The 23,322-nt window shown below is 46.3% G+C and overlaps 1 protein-coding gene across 1 annotated transcript; it reads left to right on the forward strand.

The window, feature by feature from the left end:
- The first annotated feature begins 500 nt into the window (after positions 1-500).
- On the forward strand, positions 501-21,064 carry LOC116571529 (transmembrane protein 132B-like). Its single transcript, XM_032309480.1, is given in 6 exon segments — positions 501-588; positions 3,032-3,262; positions 16,426-16,635; positions 16,638-16,669; positions 18,750-18,945; positions 19,857-21,064. Coding segments are annotated over 6 exon segments (1,911 nt in total). The 3' UTR covers positions 21,011-21,064.
- Positions 21,065-23,322: the final 2,258 nt, after the last annotated feature.

Consider the following 23,322-nt stretch of genomic DNA (forward strand, 5'->3'; position numbering starts at 1 on the left):
TGGGTTAATGTGAACTAAATCCAAATCCAGATGAGCTCTCCTACCGAGAGCTCCTGAAATGGGTGACTTTATAGGACGGATGACCTTGAATGTAGACCTATCTATGGGCACGCTGGAGCCTTAGGAACTGAGGTGAGGACCTTAGGGAAGACTCTGCCTGCCGGTGCCCATACCCCGGTGGGAGGCAGTGGGCACTGGTAGGTCTACCTAAGGTCTTAGATTAATTACAGTATTTGGGTTACCTACTGTGGAAACACAGCCCAGCAGACTCAGGCGTACTCACAACGGAAGTGTCCTGGCTTAGGGAACTGAAAACATCATGATTCCTTCATGCAGATTTGGGTCAAGGGTCTCTCTGGTTTAACCAGACTTCGTCTAGAATTTTTCATTCCTGAGACAAGACCTCTGTCCGTGGAAACACCGGACCATGCTTCAGTCTCACGCCGGCTCCAGACCCTTGCTCTGCGAGGGAGCTTTTTCCTCCTGGCCTCTTCCACTCCATGGCTGCCCTGCCCCGGGCTGGGATCAGCCGTGCGGACCCTTCTCTGGGCTTCCTGGGCCTGTTTTACGAGGATGAGTGTGGAAGAGGTTAGCCCTTCCCGGAGATCCCACCATCCCAAAGGCAGGGATCATGTCTTACTTAACTCTGCATTGTCTGGCTCTGTGTGACTACCACTATTACCATTATGGCTATTTTTATTACCACTAGGAGCTCCCACAAAGTTGTGCTAACACTCGATGGTGCAATTTCAATATGCACGCTGGCAAACTCACCCATGCACTAGAGTACACACGTGCCTGGAAATCCCTTTCATATTAGCAAGCACGAGGCATCAGCGCCGGTTTTAACCTTGGCTGTGACTCTCAGCGCATGAGGCCCTCTTGGCCATACTTGCCTGCACCCCCTGCGAATTTCCTTCCCACGGCCCGTCCCCAGGAGCCGAGCATCTAAATATAAAATGTCAGGCAGTTGGGAGGTTGCTGCCGAGGTTTGTTTTTCTTTAAATCTGTAATTTACCACTCGTCACTCCTTCCGGGCTGGAATTAACGGCATCTATTTCCTGTTGTCCGGACTGGAAAGAACGCTTCCTTCTTAACCTTCTGCTCCTGCTGTGTAGCTGGTGATTTTGGTATTAATTAGACAGATTTGTGGGTTGTTTTTTATTTTTCATTACTGTTTTGACGACTTCTGATAAGAACTGACATTCCTAATTGAAATCCTTTCATGTGGCTGTAAACTCCCCAGCTTCTCTCTGGGCACAAGGCTTCTCCCTCTTCCTGGGAGGCAGGGACTGGGGCTCTCCGGGCTGCCTCCAGCCCCTGCACCTGTCTCCTCGGGAGAGCCGTGCTCTCCGACGCCGCGCACCCCTGGCCCTTACTGCCTTGTTCTGTTTACAGATACATTCACTTTGTGCTCCGTCAGAGCAAAGAAGACATTCCTTTCTCTTCTGGTGCTTTTCTCTGAGGTTAAATGCCTGCCCAGTGCGGTCAATCAGCTCTCCATCCCTTCCTCCTGGTTCCTGCAGAAGATACTGTATTAACTCGGATGCCTTCAGTTCTCAAGGGACAGAGCAGTGTGCTGGCATCGGACGGTTCCCCACCCGAAAATCGCCACCTCCCTGCCCAGTTGGCCCTTTGCTCAGTGTGGCTGAGGGACGTAGAGACTCGTAAGCTGTCTGAGCTCCTTGGCAGGTGGCCTGAGAGCCAGGGGGGCCATTTCCACTCTCGGCGAGTTCCAGGAGCAAATCCATCTCTCCGCTGCTCTCCTTGCCTGCCTGGGGCCCAGGGGACTGTGTATTTACTCTCCTGCCTTTGAACCCATCTTTTCCCTCTGAAATCAGGTTGTGTAGACCCCCCACTATCTAGCTACTGCCACGCCCCCTGGCATCTCCACTTCTTCCCTAGTTCTATGCCCCTATTTTAACCTCAACATAGAAATAAAATGCTCTATGCCTTTTCTATTTCATCTTGCTGCTGATGCATTTCAAGCAGTCTTTAGAATCGTGATTATATGTGGGTCAGATACCCCGTGTAGACGTCTATACCGCACAGCTCAGAGCCTGGTCCACAGGCCGTGGGTTCGAGTCCTAGTGCTGCTGATGGAGTTTTTGAATGTTGGTGAGTGAGGCCCAGAGCCAAGAGCCAAGAAAGAATTCCTGAGACATCTTTGGTGCCAAAAAGGTGGTTTTATTAAAGCACGGGGACAGGACCCGTGGGCAGAAAGAGCTGCTAACTGGTTGTGAGGAGTGGCTGATTCTATGCCTGGGAGATGGGGGAGGTAGGGGCAAAGGGAGGTGTCCAAAGGCACTTTCATAAGCTCAAAAAGACTGTCGGAGGCCGGGAGTCTGGCTGTTGCCAAGCGAAGGTCGTCTCTCTTCTAGTATAAGGCACTCACCTGAGGACAGCTGGGAGCTTTCTGGAGGAACCTTGTACTCTTCCTATTTCAAGTCCTTGTCAACAGGCTGCAGGTTATAAGGAAACCTAACTTGCTTACACACCCTTCTGCTTCTGTTTCCCACATCACTCACGGAGGGGAGGGTCATGTGAGGGCTCCAGGAGATCGAGTCTGTGGGCCTCCGGAAGTCAGGTTATTGGTAAGAATGGTTTTTCCTGCAGGACAGTGAACTCTGTTAGTCCACCATTTGTCTTTCCTTCCCTTAGCATTAGGGCGGCCGGCAGTGCCTGAGGAATGTCACACATGTCCCACCTGGGAGCGGGGGGTGTGGCGGTCGTGGGCTATTGGCCTGTGCTTTGCCCGCAGCTTTGCCTTCTGTGCCCTCGTCCGACTACACGTGACGGTGACCTCAGGCAAATTGTCCCATCCGTCCAAGCCTCTCCTTCTTCATCTTCGCGATGTCCTCGTTCTGTTCAGTTGACACATCCTATTTGCTTTTGAGTTTTTATTTACCGATTAGTTTGAGGAATGACTCTCAGGTGCCTGGTTCTTTCCCTGAGTCCTTTTCATCGGTTACGTAAAGGGAGGGCTGCCACAGACCTTCGGGATCCAAGGGATAGTGTCCTTCTTTCACAGTGACGAAGGCTCCGGGGGTAGACCTGCCCACGTCATCGGGGTACCGGACACCTAAACTGAGGTTGGCCTCCCGATTCGCCCTGCCCCAGAGTCTGAGTTTGGTCAACTGTAAGCCACCACCCAAGCTGACGGGAATCAAGAAACCCTTGGTGAACCTCAAGGACTGTTTCGTCAGGGCGTGTATCTGTGGAGGGCCCTATGAGTCAGGATGGTACCCCAGCATCACAGGAGGTGCCGGAGGACCCCAGGGAGCGTGCTGAGACCCATCAGGGTCTTTGAGCCTCTGGGGACGTGTTTGGAAACCCAGCGGATGCATCCAGAGTGGGGGCATTCACACGGGGCGGGCTTCTCACTTCAGTGTGTTGCTGAAGAGGTAATGCAGAATGAGACAGAAACCAAACCAAACCAAACCAAAATCACATGGGAAGCAGTTAGTGGGACTTTCTCTGGAAAGACGATATCCCGTGAGACTGAATCAATACAAAGCTATCATATTGTGCATTATACACAGTTTCATTAAAAATTCAGTGGCCACACCAATCAATGAAGCTTTGGGGACCCAGGCCTGTCAACACAGAGTTCGCAAATTATGGAGAAGGAGACACCTACTCTCTGGGAAGAAGGAGTTCTTTCAAGCCCAATCAATAGCCCCACATTCACAGCCTGCTAACCCCTAGAATGTTGATAGGGCTGTTTGCAAAAGCCAGGGCTAATAAGCTTTGCGGTTCCTTGGTTTAACTTCAAAGATCGGCCTGTAACATGGACTGAAAGGGAGCAAAACCAGGAAGGAGAGGAAAGTGGTTTTCATATGCATTCCAGGGAAGACAGCGTACGGATGAAATTGGACTATTTGAACATGGAAGCTCTCCCTTTGTAGGGCAGGTGTTTTGTGGGCTGACTTGCAGGGATAAGCGGGTAGGTCTGCCTCACTGGGTGGAGTGTGGGTGTCAGCCTCGGGGCACGGCCTTCGCAAGGACTATCGGGAACCTTGTTGTAAGTGATGAGTTTGAGCTAATTCAAGGTTTCTCCATCCTGACAGGTGAGGTCTGAGAACAGTTGTGAGGGTCTGTCCCGTGCATGGTAGGGTGTAGATCAGCTTCCCCAGCGTCCACTCACTTGGTAACAGTGCCAACCCCTTGCCTGAGTTGTGACAACCCAAAACATCTCCAGACCTTGCCCAACATTCCTCTTTACACTAGAGGTAAAATTATCCCTGGGCGAGAACCACTGAAATCTACTTCCAAGGTAACAAAGAGGGGACTAGATCAGACCTCGTAAGCCCATATTTAGAAGTTTGGTGCATTAGGGATGATAGAAACCAGAGATAAAACTGTGGCCAGACATTTTCTGTGGGTTTTCTTGTTTCTATGCATTAACTTTACCTCTCCCAACAAACTGCTGAATAAAATAAAGACCGTGAACACAGTAGATTCAGGCTCTTACCAGTGCAACTCTATGATAAGGAAAGAAAAGAATCTTTTCCAACCAAGTTCCATCCAAAAGCTCCCATGGAGGGCTCTGGTCTAGCTTGGCTAACACATCTTACAGCAAGTGACTTCTGAACTGTCTGTGTTGGAGGGAGCTGAGGCACTCTGTTGGCTCACATGATCTCCTGTTGGGCAGGGCTTTCTTGCCAAGGAGAAAGGAGGAAACTTTCCTCATCCACCCACCCACCCATCCACCCATCCATCCATTCAACCATCCATCCATCCGTCCACCTATCCACTCATCCATCCATCCAACCATCTATCCAACCATCCATCCATCCATCCACCCATCCAACCACCCATCCATCCACCCACCCACCCACCCATCCACCCATCCATCCATCCATCCATCCGTCCATCCATCCATCCACCCACCCACCCACCCGTCCATCCAACCATCCATCCATCCATCCATCCATCCATCCATCCACCCATCCATCCATCCAACCATCCATCCAACCATCCATCCATCCATCCAATCATCCATCCATCCATCCATCCATCCGTCCATCCGTCCACCCACCCACCCACCCACCCATTCATCCGTCCATCCACCCATCCATCCATCCATCCATCTACCCGTCCATCCATTCACCCATCCATCCATCCATCCGTCCATCCATCCGTCCATCCATCCGTCCATCCATTCACCCATCCATCCATCCATCCGTCCATCCATCCGTCCATCCATTCATCCATCCATCCATCCATCCATCCATCCATCCATCCATCCTTCTATCCTTCCATCCTTCCAGCCAGCCAGTCAGCCAGCCAGCCAGCCGTCCAGCCAGCCTTCTATCCGTCTATCCCTCCATCCATCCCTTATATACTTTGTGCCATTCCTTGTCCTGGGTGTGGAGGATGTAAAAATGAACAGCTCATTTGGGTCCCGCCTCCAATAGCTTTTCGGTGTGTTTTATTAGATGTTCAGCTAAAACTGGGACAGAGAGCTACATCATCTCGGCAGGTTCGGGAAATGGCTGAGAAGAGTCTGAAAGTAGATATAGGAGTTAGGAAGGAACAGAGGAAATTTGATGAGGAAGGCATTGAGAAATAAGGCATTCTCAGCATTGAAAAAGCATCAGCTAGTTGTCATTTTTGTTGTTTTAATGTCTGATCTGCTTGGGGGAAATTGGGAGATGCCAGTTTTCTTGAAGCACAGTTAGCAGGAGAGGTGCTAGGATGTAATGCAGAAAGACAAATGTGAAGCTGAGCACAGGACTTTGGAGTTTACCACCTGGTCAGAGAGGAGTCACTGAGCATTGGTCATCGGGAGAGAGTTTTTGAAAATAAGCTCTGGAAATAATGAAATTCAGGCAGTAATGTAGATATAGATAAGAGAGAGGAAAGGTATTTCTGAGTTTCTCTTGCAAGGATCAAAATAATCCACTAGAATCCTTAAAAGGAGACCAGTGAGAAACACTGGTGACAATTTTGTTGAAGAGTTAAGGACTCAGACTAGAAAGAGCCTTAATATCCTCAAAACCTCTCTTCCCTGTATGCCGTGACCATGACTGCAAAGGCCATGAGATCTGGATCCTGTCCACATTTCCGATCTCCCTGCCCAGACACTACACTCCTTTACCTCCCGAAGCTTCCTTTGTAACATTTGCCACCAACAGACATTCCCCTTCAACTAGTGTATCTGCTTGGCTCTGACCATCTCCCACAACAGAACGTGATCCCTGTGAGCTCGCACGTGTCTCTTGTTTGCTCTGTCTCCACGTCTAGCACAGCATCTGGTTCCTACAGAGTGTTCAATAAATATTCACTGAGCTTGTTCATTCATCCATCCATCATGCATTTATTCAATCATGAGTCAGTCATGCATATTCCCAGTCATATGTTCAGTGCACCATTTAATGACTGCCTTCTCCAGTTGGCTCATTAAAAAGAGCATTCTTAGTTGATATGTGGGTATTGGAAAGAAATAGTGTCTAAATTGATGAACAGAACCTGATAGATATTTCAGTCAGTGGTTCTGTGCCACAGTTTAGATTCTGCAAGAGGTCCCTTATGGGTAGTGAATTCCTCCCCGGTGGAGAATTCCTCCTTTTGACAGACAACCCAAAGAAAGAAGATACTGAAATGTTTTCTTCTGGGTGGGTAGAGACGTCTGGATTGGAACTGCTCGTAATTGTGTGGAGGGTTTGTTCTCAGAATCATGGCTGTTGAAGATGTAGGAATTGGGATACCCAGACATTGCTGGTGGGAATGTTAATTGGTGCTGCTCCTTTGGAAAATGGTTTAAAAGATCCTCAAACTACTAAAGGTAGAGTTCTCAAATGATCCAGAAATTTCACTCCTAGGTATATATCCAAGAAAAATGAAAATAGAAGTCTGCACAGAAACCCGTGCATGAATGTTCATGGCAACATTACAGTATCAAAAAAAGTAGAAAGAACCCAAAAGCCCATTTTCTGATAGTTGGATAGGCCCATTTGGTCTATCCACATAAGAGACCACTCAGCTGTAGAAAGGAATGAAGCCCTGATCTATGTTACAACATGAATGAGCCTTGAAAACATTATGCCACATGAAAGAAGCCAGGCACAAAAGGGCATATATCGTATAATTCTGTTTATGTGAAATGTCCGGTATAGAAAAGTCTGTCAAAGAAGAGAGTTGATGAGTGGTCTCCAGGGGTTGATGGGGGAGGGGAGTGAGGATGGAAGAGTGCAGTCCAGTGAGTACATGGTTTCTTCTGAGGGTGGTGAAGATGTCCTGAAAGTGGATAGTGATTACTGTAAAACTGTGGATCTGCTAAAAACCCACTGACTTGTATACTTTACAAGGTAAGTTTTAGGATATGTGGATATATCTTAATTTTAAAATGTTTTAAAAATCTAATTTTTTTTTAAATTTAAAAATTTTTAAAAATTTAAAAATTCCTAAATTTTTTAAATTTTAAATTTAAATCCTAATTTTAAAAAAATCATAGCTGAGGGGCACCTGGGTGGCTCAATGGGTTAAAGCCTCTGCCTTCAGCTCAGGTCATGATCCCAAGGTCCTAGAATCGAGTCCCACATCGGGCTCTCTGCTCAGCAGGGAGCCTGCTTCTCTCTCTCTCACTGCCTGCCTCTCTGCCTACTTGTGATCTGTCTCTTTGTCAAATAAATAAATAAAAATCTTTTTAAAAAATCACAGCTGACTTCTCATGCACATTAAGTAGTTCCCATGAGAGGACTATGGAGGATCTTAAGACATGGTCCCCTTTTGTCCATAAGGGGAAACAGTGTGCACAGGTAACTATGTGGGGCAGGAGTACTAAGAATCATTACCACAAAAGAAAGAGAGTTGATTATAGGGAGAAGTATGGATACTGAATTTGTTTTTTGAAATGCTGATTATGTGATTTTTGGCTCTCGTGCAGAAGACATGGAGTCATCTATCGTTGCTGTCAAGAAGCATCCTGGGAACTTTGTCTTATTAGGATTTAAGAACCTTCAGAGCTTTCTAAAGAATTTGGACTTGAATTTGTGACAAAAGTGATAGAGGTAAGACACACATGGTATAGCTCCCTAGCACCCGCCCAAGGAAGGCATCACTAACTGATCCTTGCACACCTCTCCCCCAGAATCCAGATCCCTTCTCAGGACAAGTCCCCTTCCCTTCCCTCGCAGGGCCTGTTGAGGATCCATCAACACTCACCAACGTGATGAAAACTTTCCCATTTCTGTTATAGTCTGTGGGAGTCAGGGAAAGTGTCTAATAGAGACTGGAACATCATATCGGTGAGGGGCACATTTGTTCTAGATGGTTTCATACCTATCTCCATTTTCTTCTCTGGGTATTGTAGTCACACTGTCAAAGAGAGCATATGCTCACGTCTGTAGAACAGCCATTCTTAAGGCAAATACAGTCCCAAGACTTGCTTTGTTTGGCCAGTGTCATGTCTTACTGTTTTCCTATTAGAGAACAGTATTGAAATCTGATAGATTTCACTCTCAACCTGGATGTCCTGCCTCTTTTGGGAAAAAAAAAAAAAAAGAGTATGCCTAAAAAGGCAGAGCCAACATTCCTCCATGGAAACAATTCATTGTAGGTGCATTGGTCACATCCCTTGGGTGAAACATGCTCATTCTGGTTTGGCTGGTCTCAATATCCCTAGATACATTACAGCCAACCTGGCGCTATGCTGTTGCTCTGGACCATGCAGGGCTGTGTTGTGTTGTGTTGTGTTGTGTTGTGTTGGGCTGGGTTGTGTTGTGTTGTGTTGGGTTGGGATAAGTTGTGTTGTGTTGTGTTGTGTTGTGTTGTGTTGGGCTGGGTTGTGTGGGTTGAGTTGGGCTGGGTTGGGCTGGGTTGGGTTGTGTTGGGTTGGGTTGGGATAGGTTGTGTTGTGTTGGGTTGGGTTGGGATAAGTTGTGTTGTGTTGGGTTGGGTTGGGATGGGTTGGGTTGGGTTGGGTTGCATTGGCTTGTTCTTACTTCACTAGTCAAAACAGTACTTCATGCCACTCTATTATTCAAGAGAATTTATGGGTAAATTATCTTCTTATAAATTAAATTATACTATGGTTGTACAGATAATATGATGGTGAGTTGGTTTTTTATCACTAACGTCAATCTAGGTGTTCCATAAAGGAATAAACCACTATAATTTCACCCTGGCCATATGGGGAGGTGGCAGGGCTCTGGGAACAGTGGCTGTGCCACACCACCTAATCAAGGGTCATGGCAACTGAGGAGCTCAGTGCTTTAGATAGAATTTTCTCAGGCAGCTCAAAAAAATGTCTCCTGTAGGCAAGGATGTCATTAGCCTCTATTCATGGCGGAGAGAACACAAGCTCCATCAGTGGTACAGCATTTTGTAATGCTTAGCTCATTGCTTCTACATCAAGAATTTCTGCAACCCATGGAATGGGAGAAGATATTTTCAAATGACAGTACAGACAAAAGGTTGATATCCAGGATCTATAAAGAACTCCTGAAACTCAACATACATAAAACAGAAAATCATATCAAAAAATGGGCAGAAGATATGAATAGACACTTCTCCAATGAAGACATACAAATGGCTATCAGACACATGAAAAAATGTTCATCATCACTAGCCATCAGGGAGATTCAAATTAAAACCCACATTGAGATACCACCTTACACCAGTTAGAACGGCCAAAATTAGCAAGACAGGAAACAACATGTGTTGGAGAGGATATGGAGAAAGGGGAATCCTCTTACACTGTTGGTGGGAACGCAAGTTGGTGCAGCCACTTTGGAGAACAGTGTGGAGATTCCTCAAGAAATTAAAAATAGAGCTTCCCTATGACCCTGCAATTGCACTACTGGGTATTTACCCTAAAGATACAGATGTAGTGAAAAGAAGGGCCATCTGTACCCCAATGTTTATAGCAGCAATGGCCATGGTCGCCAAACTGTGGAAAGAACCAAGATGCCCTTCAACGGACAATGGATAAGGAAGATGTGGTCCATATACACTATGGAGTATTATGCCTCCATCAGAAAGGATGAATACCCAACTTTTGTAGCAACATGGACGGGACTGGAAGGGATTCTGCTGAGTGAAACAAGTCAAGCAGAGAGAGTCAATTATCATATGGTTTCACTTATTTGTGGAGCATAACAAATAGCATGGAGGACAAGGGGAGATGGAGAGGAGAAGGGAGTTGAGGGAAATTGGAAGGGGAGGTGAACCATGAGAGACTATGGACTCTGGAAAACAATCTGAGGGTTTTGAAGGGGCATGGGGTGGGAGGTTGGGGGAACCAGGTGGTGGGTATTGGAGAAAGCACGGATTGCATGGAGCACTGGGTGTGGTGCAAAAACAATGAATACTGTTACTCTGAAAAAATAAAAAAAAAATTTAAAAAAGAGATGAAAATGAAAAATTAAAAAAAATTAAAGAAAGTCTAAAAAAAAAGAATTTCCCCCTGAAACATAAGGATTTGGCTAGATTCTGAATTCCTGGTCTTCTTGAGGAAATAGTCAGTGAGAGTAAGAGTTTGGAGGGCCAGCCTTCTGCAATGAGGGGCATGTCTTGTGTCTGTTGGGTCCTGTCTGCTGGGGTCTTTCAAAGTTCCTCTCCCGGTTCTCTTTGTGGACTAGGTGGTCATGAGACCACTGTTTGCACTGACTTAGGTCCTGGGACTCACAGGAATAAACTGTTTTTATGAGACCACCGATGCCTTATGCTGTTCTTAAACACCGTGTGACTCTCTGATTTCCCAAGTGCTTTTTTTGTTCTAAAAGAAATTTCCTAAGTAGCTTTAATAGAAGTTGCAAAAATCCTGCAGAACTTTCTCTGATTTTCCCCCTTGAAAACCTGTTTATCCTGCCAAAATACCTTATGTGCTTTTGTGTGCATATGTGCCACTAATTTATAAGCAAACATCGAACATCTAAGCTTTGGCTTCAACATCTGTGCCAATGGTGGCTAATTACCGGTGTCTCTCTCCAGCAGGCACCAGGAGTGCGGTTGGAGCGGGCGCAGGAGGCTGGGCAGGGCCATATGCTGGGCTTTCACCAGATCAACAGCTCCTAATCCCTTCTGGGGCACCGTTTGATGAAAACGAAGGGCTTGGATCTTTTCCTAAGCTAACAAGCGTCGGTGGTGCTTTTAAAATCCCCTAAGTCAAGAGATGAGGTGCGAACATGAAAACATTCTGCAGATAAGCGTATGCTAAGGCTTTGTACTGAGCTGTAGTCTTGGCCCGGGATGCTCTGAAGTTTCTATAAGGAGTAAGTTTTGGAAGATACTTATCTAGAAATAGCAAAGCATTATCGGAAGTATTTGGGGGCAGAGATTTTTCCCCTAGAGGAAAAAGACTAACGTGTTGGGTTTCTCAGGGTGAGAGCCCATTCAATAGAATGCAGAGATGTTCTATGCCATCTAATGGAGGCAGACTGAGAGAGGTCTCAGGAGTCTTTCATGAAGATGTGTGTGTCCAAAATTAAGGTGAACAGTAGACGCTTCTTGCCAGTCTGAGGTGAAAACAGCCAGTAAATATGTTCATCTTCCAAGCCCCTATGGGAGCTTTAGGGAAATATAATTAAAAACAGTCTCCACACCCACTTAGAAAACCTCGCCAAAAAGAGTAGGGGAGAAAGAAAATAATTGTATTATGGAATCAGTATTAAACCAGAATGTGATGTACATCAGAGCAATTTGCTAAGAAATTGCATAGACAGAACAAAATTCTGCCATTTTCTAGAGCCAAGCCGATCTAATCCATTTCATAGGTGTTCTTCCAATAAATCAATTTCTTCTTATTTTGAAATTTTATTTGCCCATACAGAACCCTGATTAGTTCACTAATTATTGCAGACTCTGTACATTAAGTGCTTTGGAGAGAGACTGTCCAACCTGGTGACCTGGGGACACAAGAAGGCAAGGGAGAGCCTAGTAGGGGCAGGTTCCCTTGATTCAAGTCACTGCACTGAGCTGGTTATCCCCAGGCCGTCCCCTGGGGAGTTTAGCTGCAAGACCACGGAGATGGGTCATGAATTTCTCCCTGGTTGCTCACTCTTCCAGGTCTCAGCTATACAGGCTGCCTGAGAGAGAAGGGTGTATCTTCTGTCCTGTGTATTTGTGCTGAGGAAGTCACCCCAAATCCTTAAGAACCAGGTTTTGCCTCCAGGCGGCATGAGTTCACATCCTGACTCTGTGTCTTGGTAGCTCTGTACCCCTGATGAAATGGCCTCTCGGAGCTTCTCTTGGTGCATTACAAAAGAAGAATAATACCAATTTACCTTATACAAGCACCATGAGGATTAAACGGATACAGTACGTGTTAAGTTCTGAGAACCTTACCCCGTTCCCTGTAGAGTGACGATTCTTAGCCCTGCTGCGATTTCAGCGGTCATTTGAATACAAGGCAAAACCAAAAATCGATCTAAGGGCGCCTTAAGCAGCAGAGACTAAACAGCATTTTTGCAAAACTATGTAAAGAATATTAAATATCCTTTAGGTTTGCATGAAAAAGGACCGTTATCTTTTTTTTATAGCACTTGCCTATCTTCATATAGGTGTGTGCATTTTTCGTGCACGTGTGAGAAACAGACCATCTGATTCTGTCACTTTTCTTCCTCGATATGGAGCTTCACATCTGTCAGGTTGAAAGCAGTGCGTGGCAGGGTCCCTGCGATTGAAACAGACAGATGGATACAGTGGCAAACTCGAGGCGGGGTGGGAGTGGTGCATTCAGATGAAACTCCTGCTTTTCTTCTAAGTAACCTTGCGATGTTGCAAGGTGCAGATGCCAGAGGGGGCGTGCAGGGGTGAGTCCCGGCTCTGCCACTTATGGCTCTGTGACCCTGGCCTCGTAAATCGTACTGCCCGGTCCTGGCTTCTTCTTAGGCACTTGGGAATGATGATAACCCTTCGTATTCCTGTTCTATAACCCAAGGACTCTCTGTAACATAAATATGGATAATGCATGTGCAGTAAAACATTTATGTTCTATAAAATAAAATATACATGAAATACACAATAACCCATAAAGCATGCCTAGAATTATACCTATGCTATAGAACATAAATATACATAATGAATATAACATGCGTGTAATGCATATGAATATAACTTACATGTTATATAAATATAAAACATGCATGAAGTCCACAATAATTCATTAAAACCTACAAAGTATATGTCATACTATACATACATACTATATATAGTACATTACCAAATATCATTATAGGTTACATTTTATATTTATGAATATAATTACTATATATATACTATGCGGACATACTATACATACATACTATATATATAGTATGTTACTGTATATAATATTTATCATTATAGGTTACATTTTATATTTATGAATATAATTACTACACATATATGCTACACGGACACAGAGTGCATAACCAGTACAACCCGTCTTCATGTGACAATGTGCGGTGGTAGATATCACGTGAGACGATGAATGGCACAGACCTAGCAGTTAGGCTACTACTGACCTTACGAGGACAAGTCAGAAGAAGGATCCCTGCTGAAACTGAGGGTAAGGGGGGCAGATGAACCGCCTGCCGCAGTCCTAGAATCATCCTTGCCTCCAAGAAGCCAGCTCCTTGTAACGAAGAATGATACTGGAAACTCAAAGAGCCTGGAGACATCAAAGGAAAGCCGTGAATGGGATTAGAAAGATGTGCAGGGAAAGGCAGGGAACCAGGGGGATCACACGCTACATGTATGAACACACATGGAAACATCTGTCGCTGCGGGGGGCCAGGGAGGGGCAGGTGGAGAAACACGGCTGGGAAGCCATGGAGAGCAGCCCAGGATCCTGGCCCGTGGGGGATGCATCTGCCCTCGCACCTACAGGGCTCCTGGGATTCCGCAGGCCCCTGCACCTGAGGCTGTGGGGGCGGGGGTCTCATGCTGGTGCAGGAGGCTCAGGCTGGGAAGTGGGGGGTGCCCTTGACCGTGGGAAGAAAATCCGCTTCTTGGAGGCTGAGCGTCTTCTGAGATACCAGCTTCCTGAAGACCAACTGGTCACTCCTACTGAAACTGGGAGGGGCAGGACTTCAGAGAAACGATGACCCACTACTTGCTATTTTTCAGAATAAGGAAGTTTTTTGTTTGTTTGTTTTCTGTTTGGTTTGCTTCTGCCTTTCAGACTATCACCACTGGAATACTTAGAAATCAACTTGGAATCCCTTCTTGGATCCTGGACTGAACTCCGGTGGCCCCATTCTCTCTCCCTACCTGTCCTGCGCATGCCCTGGGGCTGGGGAGGAGATTGGGACCTGCTCAGCCCTCCCTGTCCGCTGCACTGATTTTAGCAGGTGATCTGAGGGTCTGCCTGAGGAAACCAGAGGCAGATGGGTGGGGGGGAGTTGGTTACAGTCACGTCACATCCTGGAGACAGTCAGGACCTGCCTAGTCTGCCAGAACATCCAGTGGGGGTGACCTTGAAGCCAAAATTCCCCCACACCTTGCTCCTACAACCGAATCTTTTCCTTAAATATGTTTCCTCTGGTTTGGAAAATATATATATATTATATATTACACTGAAAAATTTAGAGCAGTAGATCTCATGCTAAGTGTTCTTACCACCAAAGTTATTATTATTATTATTACTATTTTTTTTTTTTTAAAGACAGGTTTCTGACGTCTGCTGACAGATTGGGAGCTCTGGCTTCTCTGGGGCTGAAGGGCCAGGGGACTCAGGTTGGGAGTGAGTGAGCCAGATTCCCAGCCCCCTGTCCCCGCTGCTCCCCTTACCAGCTGTTGGCCCGTGTTCCCTTTATCCAAACATTTGATCGGGAAACGCGGTGGCCCACGTTCGAGCAGCATGCTTGCCGCTCCTTGGTTGCTAACATTGTCACAAAGCACAAAAACAGCAACATCAATTTGCTTTTATAATAGCTCTTCCGTAACAGGTGTGGTGAAGTCTATAAAGAGACGCCCGCTATAAACACCCCTGGAGAGAGAAAGAAGAAGAGGAAACGTCCCCAAATATCATCATCAATAAGTGATTTTTGTGGTTGTTTTTGCCTTGACTTTAGAAACAGCTATCAGCTCAAGGAACCAAGCATTTCGGAGGCAATGAATTCCCCAGCATGGGGGCTTAATGAGAGAGCCCATAAGTGCCTGGGGCTACAGATCTGATTTTTTTTTTTTTTTTTTGAGGCAGAAGAAAAGCTGGAATGAGAGGATGAAGTGCCTACCCTGTGTGTAAACAGAAAGTGGATCAGAGAGGAAAGCGTTTATGTCCTGCGAAGTCTAACAGCCACTTAAGCGGCTGCGATTATTTGACAAGACAGTGTGGGCTGCTAACGGCTGCTCTGTTCTTGTCCCTCAGCGCAGCTGGGCGGATTTCAATAGTCGGCGAGAAGGGCGTCCTGCTCCGGGACGGAAGGTTGCTGCGCGCTCTGGGGGACCCGTGGCTGGAAAGCCGGTAAATGTGCAAAGTGACAGGAGCGATGGTGGCCGCTGATGTTCCCCCAAGAGCCGATGCCACTCTGGACACTGCCTGTGACACAGTGCACTAGTAAGAAATATGCATGTGGGTCTTTGTCTGTGGTTCCTGGCTCACGGGCTCCCCAAACCCTCGGGGTTTTCTAAGCGGGAGGAGCAATTTCGAGCATCTTTTGTTGTGATAGTTGTCCTCAGTGGGGAGTCATAAAGGTGGGATGGGTGTCGTGTATTCCTAAGGAGCCCCTTCCAACCACACAGGTGCAGGAACCATCCCAGCTCCCTGCCTCCCGGAGCTGAACTCCGCTGGGATCTGCCCTAGCATCTGTCCTCGCCATGTTGATAACACAGTCGCTCGCAAATTCTACCCCTCCTGAGCGTCAGGTGCCGACTTCAGGTCAACGGGGGCCGTGCCCTCCCTCATCCTGCGACAACCTCAGCAGAGGTGGGCAGCCCCGATTTCCCAGGGGAGGGGAATAAGGATCAGAGCACTCACGTCCCTTGTCTGAGTGGGGGGGTGGGGCGTGAGGCTAGTTTGCATGTATTTTTGAGCTCAGACTACTGGTTCCCAAACTGCTGCCCCTGGGAATCACTGGGGTTCTTTGAAATATGTGGATTCCTGGCTCCAACCCTTAGACACTCTGACTACATTGCTGTGAACCAAGAGGGGACCACGGGATCACCCCAGGGCGATTCCACCATGCAGCAAACCTCCCTCCTCGTCCTCCGGCTGCCTACATCTGCCACTTGAGGGAAAATACGTTGAAGGCAAGAGACAACGTCTTTGATTCCTGAATTCTGGGCGGGAAGCCACAGATCTGGCACCGGGGAAACACCCCACACGCCCGATGGCTGCAGGTGTCGTCAGTGCACCTGCGGGCGCACACGTTTGACCAGGTGAGGAGCCGGGTTCTGTCATTTCATGACCACAGCCCCATGGTTGCTGGAAAATTGAGGATAAAACACCCTGATGAAAAGTAGGCTCATTTTGATTTGTGGTCACGGCCCACCAAGGGGTGGACAAGGAGAAGAGGGGCTAGGGGTGCTCCCTGCAGTACCAGCGCGCCATGGTGTGCGTCCTCACCCAGGTTGTAGCCGTGGCACCCGCGGTGAGTCAGCTGAGCTCCATGCTGGGCCCCGACTGGCAGCTGGACACCAACGACCTCATGGCCGAGTTCATGAAGGTGGAGGAGCCCAGATTCATGCAGCTCCAGGGAGGCAGGATCCTGGATAGGAGCCAGGGATGACCACCAATGGTGCCGCCGGTTTCATGCACCGCTTGATGCTTTCCCCAAATTCTCAGCCCACTCTTTGCTTGTGTCCAGATACGTTAGTGTGAGTCGGTTCTGTGCAAGTGGGTTGTCTGTACGTGGGAGGGAGTCATGAACTCAATACACAGAATTCATCAGCCTGTAGACCGCACATTCAGAAATTCATGTCTAACCACAGAGAAGCTTCTGCAAATTAGAGATGCTCTTGAGACCGGATTCGCACCCTTTCCCCAGAGGATGCTACATCAAGACACACAACAAAAGCAACCTTACATCCTTGGTATTAGTAGCTCTCAACCCCAGGGCACTCGGCAACGTCTGGCCAACATCTGGCCACGTTTTGTTTCTCGTAGCTATTTACATGCACAGAGTTCCCCAATGTCATGCTTTCTCTTTTCTTAGAGGATGATTGAAAATATTTCTTAGTTAATTTTAACAAGAGAGCTGTGAAGAGATTATAGAACAGATTATCTTTACAAAGTGTTTAAATATTCCTTGTCACGTCCCAATTTAGGACTCACCCAAATGTGATTTTTGCACAAGCTGCTCTATTGGTACGACATTAGTCCAGGTCTGAATCCCTCTGGTTGCAAATTGATGTTTTATGAGCCGAAATGACTTTTAAAAGCCATTAAGATTCCTTTTCGTGCTGGATTTTCCCCAGCAAACTCAATGATGCTACAAGGATCTACAATTATTACGTTATAAACATCTACTCAAAGAGCAAAAATTAAGCAGGGGAAGAAGGCAAGACACCATTTCTCTAAATATTTTTAGTAAAAAAAGGTTGTCAAAATATAACTACCAGTTTTGAGGAAACTGTTACATTTTCTATGCTCTAATGGGCCAGCACCAACAGGGAGATAATGTTCTTTAATTTGGGGGGAATTACCACTAAATTAAATCAAGCTCTTTGAAGAAAACAAATGACTAATATTGTATAAATCAAAGGAAGCAAAATATATTAGGTGGGTCTATTCATAGTTCCTTTTTTAAAAGATTTTATTTATTTGACAGAGAGAGAGAGATCATAAGTAGGCAGAGGCGGGGCAGTCTCCCTGCTGAACAGAGAGCCCCATGTGGGGCTCGATTCCAGGACCCAGAGATCATGACCTGAGCCAAAGGCAGATGCTTTAACCCACTGAGGGACCCAGCTGCCCCTATAGTCCCTTGTTTTTTAATGGAGGGTGTGTGATTAGACATTTAAAAATGCTGTTCTAAACCATCTGTTTTTCAGCCAGTTGTCCTAGTCCTAGATCATCTGTCCTAAGACCATCAGGTGCAAATCTATTGTCTGACGAAAGTCAGGTTTGTCGACTTATTGCTCCTAGAGAGACCCCATGCGGAGGCAATATGGGAAATTGTATTGTACAAAAGAGATAGGTCTGATGGGAAGCCAGCAAAGGCTGAGGACAGGTAAGACTAGTATGAAGCACACTGTGGGCAGCTGAGCTGCCGGCATCCGTCTGGACCGTGCTGTGGACCCAAGGTCCTGCTTGCTCGTGAGACACATAACTCACGCACATGGGGGATGTTGCGTTATCTGAAATCCTGCATCGGAGTTAGAAATCAGATTTGCTTCTCTGTGTCAAAGTGACTTAGGTCCTCAAGGCAAGAGAGGGAAGTTCATTCTGCCTGACGGCGGGATTTCAAAGAGCAAGGTTTCTGATAATCTTGGATTTAAGACAACAGTGTTTCTCAGGGGGTAAAAGGGTAGCAGTCCCCCAAATAAAAGGGTTATTATGACACTTTAGCAATAGCTTGTCCCTGGGAGGAATGTTTCCTGCTAATGTGGCAGCTGACTTCCCCTGTATCTGTCACTGCAGCTAGATAAAGGGAAAGGTAGGTTCCTGCTTTTTTTTTTTTTTTGGATCTGAGCTAGTTCCTACTTTCTGAAGCTTTCATTTAGCACTGAGAGCACACTTTGGGGTTTCAAGGAGGTTGGCAAACAAATGACCTGCTTACAGAGCCCCATTCCTTTTGGTAGGCATTTAACCTTTTTCTTTCCTTTGTTTCTCATTACTGATGTGTGCGACTGACCCTGGAGCTTTCTCGCTTCCTTTGAAGGTGCTCTTGCTGCTGTCCGACTCCATCCTGACCGAGAAGACGGTGATCGTGCTGGATGATGGCGTCACCATCACAGACCTGGGCGTGCAGCTGGTGGCCGGCTTGTCCCTTGCCCTGCAGCCTCACAGAGAGGACAAGAGAGCCATTGTCTCGGCGGTGTTGGCCCAGGACATTCTCCAGACTCCGCAGCAGGTGGGATTCCAGAATCCTTGAGTCCCTGGTCATTCGAGATCACCTCCCTCCTTCTCACATCTGCGGAGAAGATGAATAGAGCACTCGCAGCTAGGACAGGAGACCCTTGACACTCTGTTTTCTCTCCAGTCTGTCTGTGTCTGAGAAAAGTGCTCAGTACTATGAGGAGATTGTCCTCTTAGATATTTCATATACTAACCATATGTCCCAATATCACTCTGCAGTGGGTTATGTGTGATGGGGGGGCTCTTCGTAGACCATGACCGAAGGATCATGTCTTCTCCTTTCCAAAACAGGTAATAATCGGTACTTGCAAATTCTATTTCTATTATTTAAAGAAGTATGGCTAATAGGTACCAGACATCTGTTGTTTTATATTAATTATTAATATATTAATTATGGCCAACTTTAAACCTCTGCTCCATCTATAAACTTGTAGCAAATCCATTGAATTATACCAAGGTCATTGTGTCCTTCAAGCATGCCAGTCCCCATAATACATCTTTTCTCAGATACTTCAAATGAGCATGTCTTTCTAATAAAAGATGCCCGGAGTGATATTTATCTTGAACAGTAGCATGATTAGCTGCACCTGAAATCGATTCAGAAGCATCCTGTGATCTTTCAGACTCTTCGGAAAATTCAAAGTTGAATTCCGTTCTATGACATTCACTAAGTTAATATACACAGGACTACGGTAAACAAATTTGCTCCTCACACCAGTGCAGTTACAACCTATTATTTATGCCAGTTAAATGTATGATAGCAACTAATCCCGATTTTAAAACACATTTATTGTTCTCCGCCTGGGTATTGGAGACATATCTCATAATAAACCACATATGCGGTTTATAAATTTGTGTATGTGCTTATAAATTTGAAGGAAATAAATTGTAACATAAAGTTTTAATTTCATTTTTCTTAGTTGTTGGATTTTGTTCAGTGATGGTTCGGTGACACCCTTAGACATTTATGACCCCAAGGATTTTTCAGTTACTGTGTCATCAATGGATGAAATGGTGGTGTCTGTCCAGGCAAACCTTCAGTCCGGATGGCCGGTGGTGGTTGCACAGGGTGAAGGGCAAGAGCCCTTGATTAAACTAGAAATGATGATTAGTGAGCCCTGTCAGAAGACCAAGAGGAAGAGCGTTCTTGCCGTGGGTAAAGGAGATGTCAACGTTAGATTTGAACCAAATATTGATGAGCACCAAGGAGGTACCAACGACATTGAGGGCATCAGTCGGGAATACAAAGACCACCTCAGTAATTCCATAGAGCGTGAAGGGAACCAGGAGGGAACAGATCAGGAGTGGTTCCAACATGGCACCTGTGTTGGCCATGAAGAACATAGCGACAAAAGCACAAACCCATGGTCTCCCCAGGAAGGAAAGGAAAAGAAGTCACTCAAGACTGGCGGCTCAGACGCCTTCCCAAGCTTCCCCACTCAAGGGAAATTACCAGAACCCAATAATCCCAGTGACCTGACAGTGACCTCAAGGGGGTTGACTGACTTGGAGATCGACATGTACGCTCTGCTCTGTGTCTTCTGCCTGGCCATTTTGGTCTTCTTGATCAACTGTGTGACATTTGCTTGGAAATACAGACACAAAAGATTCGCTGTGAGTGAGCAAGGCAACATCCCCCATTCCCATGACTGGGTCTGGCTTGGGAACGAAGTGGAACTTCTGGAGAACCCCGTGGACATCACCCTCCCATCGGAGGAGTGCACGACCATGACAGACAGGGGGCTACAGTTCGAGGAGAGGAACTTCCTTCTCAACGGCGGTTCCCAGAAGACCTTCCACAGCCAACTGCTCAGGCCCTCTGACTATGTCTGTAAGAAGGACTTGAAAAGTGAGCCTCTGAATCCATCGGGCCCAAAGCGGAAGCGAGTCAAGAGAGTCAAGTTTACGTCCTACACCACCATCCTCCCGGAGGACGGCGGCCTGTACACTAACTCCATCCTGTTTGACAATGAGGACAACATCAAGTGGGTGTGTCAGGACACGGGGCTGGGGGGCCCCCGGGACCTCAGAGACTACATGGAAAGGCTGCAGGACCCCATGTGAGCTCCTTTCTTGCGTTTGTATTCACCTCTATGCCTTCTGTTTTTGGAACGGTGGAGCAGCAATAGGGGGTGATTTAACAAAGCTTCATTTCTGAGTAGGTGTCAGAGTCCTGGAGAACAATAGCAGCCGGGTTGTAAGCCAGGATGTGATTTGCCTCTAGGTCAATTACAAGGAGATATTGGGAACCTCCTGGGACAACAATTTTACCAGATTTCTGGGACCAGCTCCGTGATATGTAAGGAGCCTAGAACTCATGGATGTTACCCGTTGTCTCAGGACAAATGGCCACTGGGAGTTGGAAAGAATTTGGGAGTTGATATTTCTATTCTTGGGTCTTCATAAAGCACAGCGGACATCATTTGTGCACAGCCTGAGAGTAAACATATGCAAAAGATAACTGAATGTAACCCTTATTTGCAGTGAGTACTGCTCTTGGTGTATGTATGCAAAGGTGCAGCTGGGTGCCAGGGGCGTGCACTGCACAATAGTAACAGGGAATGTCTCATTAAGTTCTGTGCCCTCAGCTCCTCATTTCCCTCACCCTACTCCCTGCCCTGCGTGTGTATGGAAACTAATATCTCTGGCTTCTGGAGTCCTTTTGCAAACATTATCAAGGAAAAAAAAACAAAACAAAACTAGTTCTGTCCTCAAGATCTGTTGATTGTTGTACAAGTTTTATAGCCCAGGCTCTGTCATGTCTTGCCGTTTACTGAGTGTCCATGCTGGATGTCAGTTTTCTCCACCTGTCGTCACTTCACTGTTCAGGGCAGTACGTAAATTCATACTCGTACTTTATCTGTCCTGGTTTTCCTTGTTGAAATGTCTTGTATCTGAATTGGACAAGAGGTTTTACTGAATATAAGAATGTCAATAAAGGAGTGCTATTTAACAAATAAGTTGTACATGAAGTTTTCTTTTTCACATGAATTCTGGAGAAATGTTGACATCACCAACACATTTATTTTGTTTCCTCTGACCGTGGTAACTTCATGGGGGACTGATGGGGCTCACTTCTTGGGGGTTCCAATCTCTCAAACTACTTTGGGCTGTATTTATGAAAGCGCTGTATGAGCAACAATTTTTTGCACCCAATCTGAACTCTAAAAATAGTATTTATGTGTACAGAAAACGAGTTGCCAAGGAAACAGTTGCAGATGAAGCTTGCCATTTGTGTGATTAAGGGTAAAAAGAGATAAACAGACTGATAGTCCAATCTAACAGTCTGTAGACGTCCATCCACCCGATGACCAGGAAGATATTCAAAATTGCTTTTGTGGTAGAGACAAAACACTCACAGGATGTCCAGAGGAGGGACGTGAATAAGTGGGGGGGCACACGTGCACGTGCGTGCACACACACTCACACACACACACACACCACGGGCGCACACACACACACACACACACACCACGGGCGCACACACACACACACACACACACACCACGGGCGCACACACACACACACACACACACACCCCACGGGTGCACACACTCACACACACACACACCACGGGTGCACACACACACACACACACCACGGGTGCACACACTAACACACACACACCACGGGTGCACACACACACACACACACACACACCACGGGTGCACACACTAACACACACACACCACGGGTGCACACACACACACACACACACACACACCATGGGTGCACACACTAACACACACATACCACGGGTGCACACACACACACACACACACACACACACACCACGGGCACACACACACACACACACATCACAAAAGCAAACAGCTATTCCAAGATCAAGCTATTGTTAGGAAAAACATGGCGGCTCTGGGTCAGGAACGAGGAAAGAAATCTCGTATTGCACGATTCTTGTAGAACTTATAAAATGGTATCGGAGGAACCAGAGGAAATGGTCTGAAGTAAAAGAACTTAAGGGTAGGAAGATTAAGTACAATTTTTATTTATTAAGATGAAATAGCTTCTTATTTGGATTTGGGGCTAGACTAGCCCTTCTTAGTCGGCTAAGCCATTTATCTTCAAGAAACAAACTCCTTGGAAGGTATAATAAAAATTCTAATTTGTCTTATTCTTCATTGATGTAACAGATAACAATCTGTTCAAAATAATAGCAATAACAACGTTGCTGCTTCCATACAAGAGAAGTGAATGGTAGCAGTGGTACAAGGCTGGAAGACAGGAATACAGATTTTTAATTTTTTTTTTTACTTTTCAGCTGAATCTGTAGTGTTTTATTTCTTTAAAAGAGGCAGATCTAAGCGAAAATGACAAAGCTAGCATCTTAAATTCCTGTGGCCCTTCCGGTTTGG

This window comes from Mustela erminea, chromosome 13, assembly GCF_009829155.1.
Source record: "Mustela erminea isolate mMusErm1 chromosome 13, mMusErm1.Pri, whole genome shotgun sequence".
Classification (NCBI taxonomy): domain Eukaryota; kingdom Metazoa; phylum Chordata; class Mammalia; order Carnivora; family Mustelidae; genus Mustela; species Mustela erminea.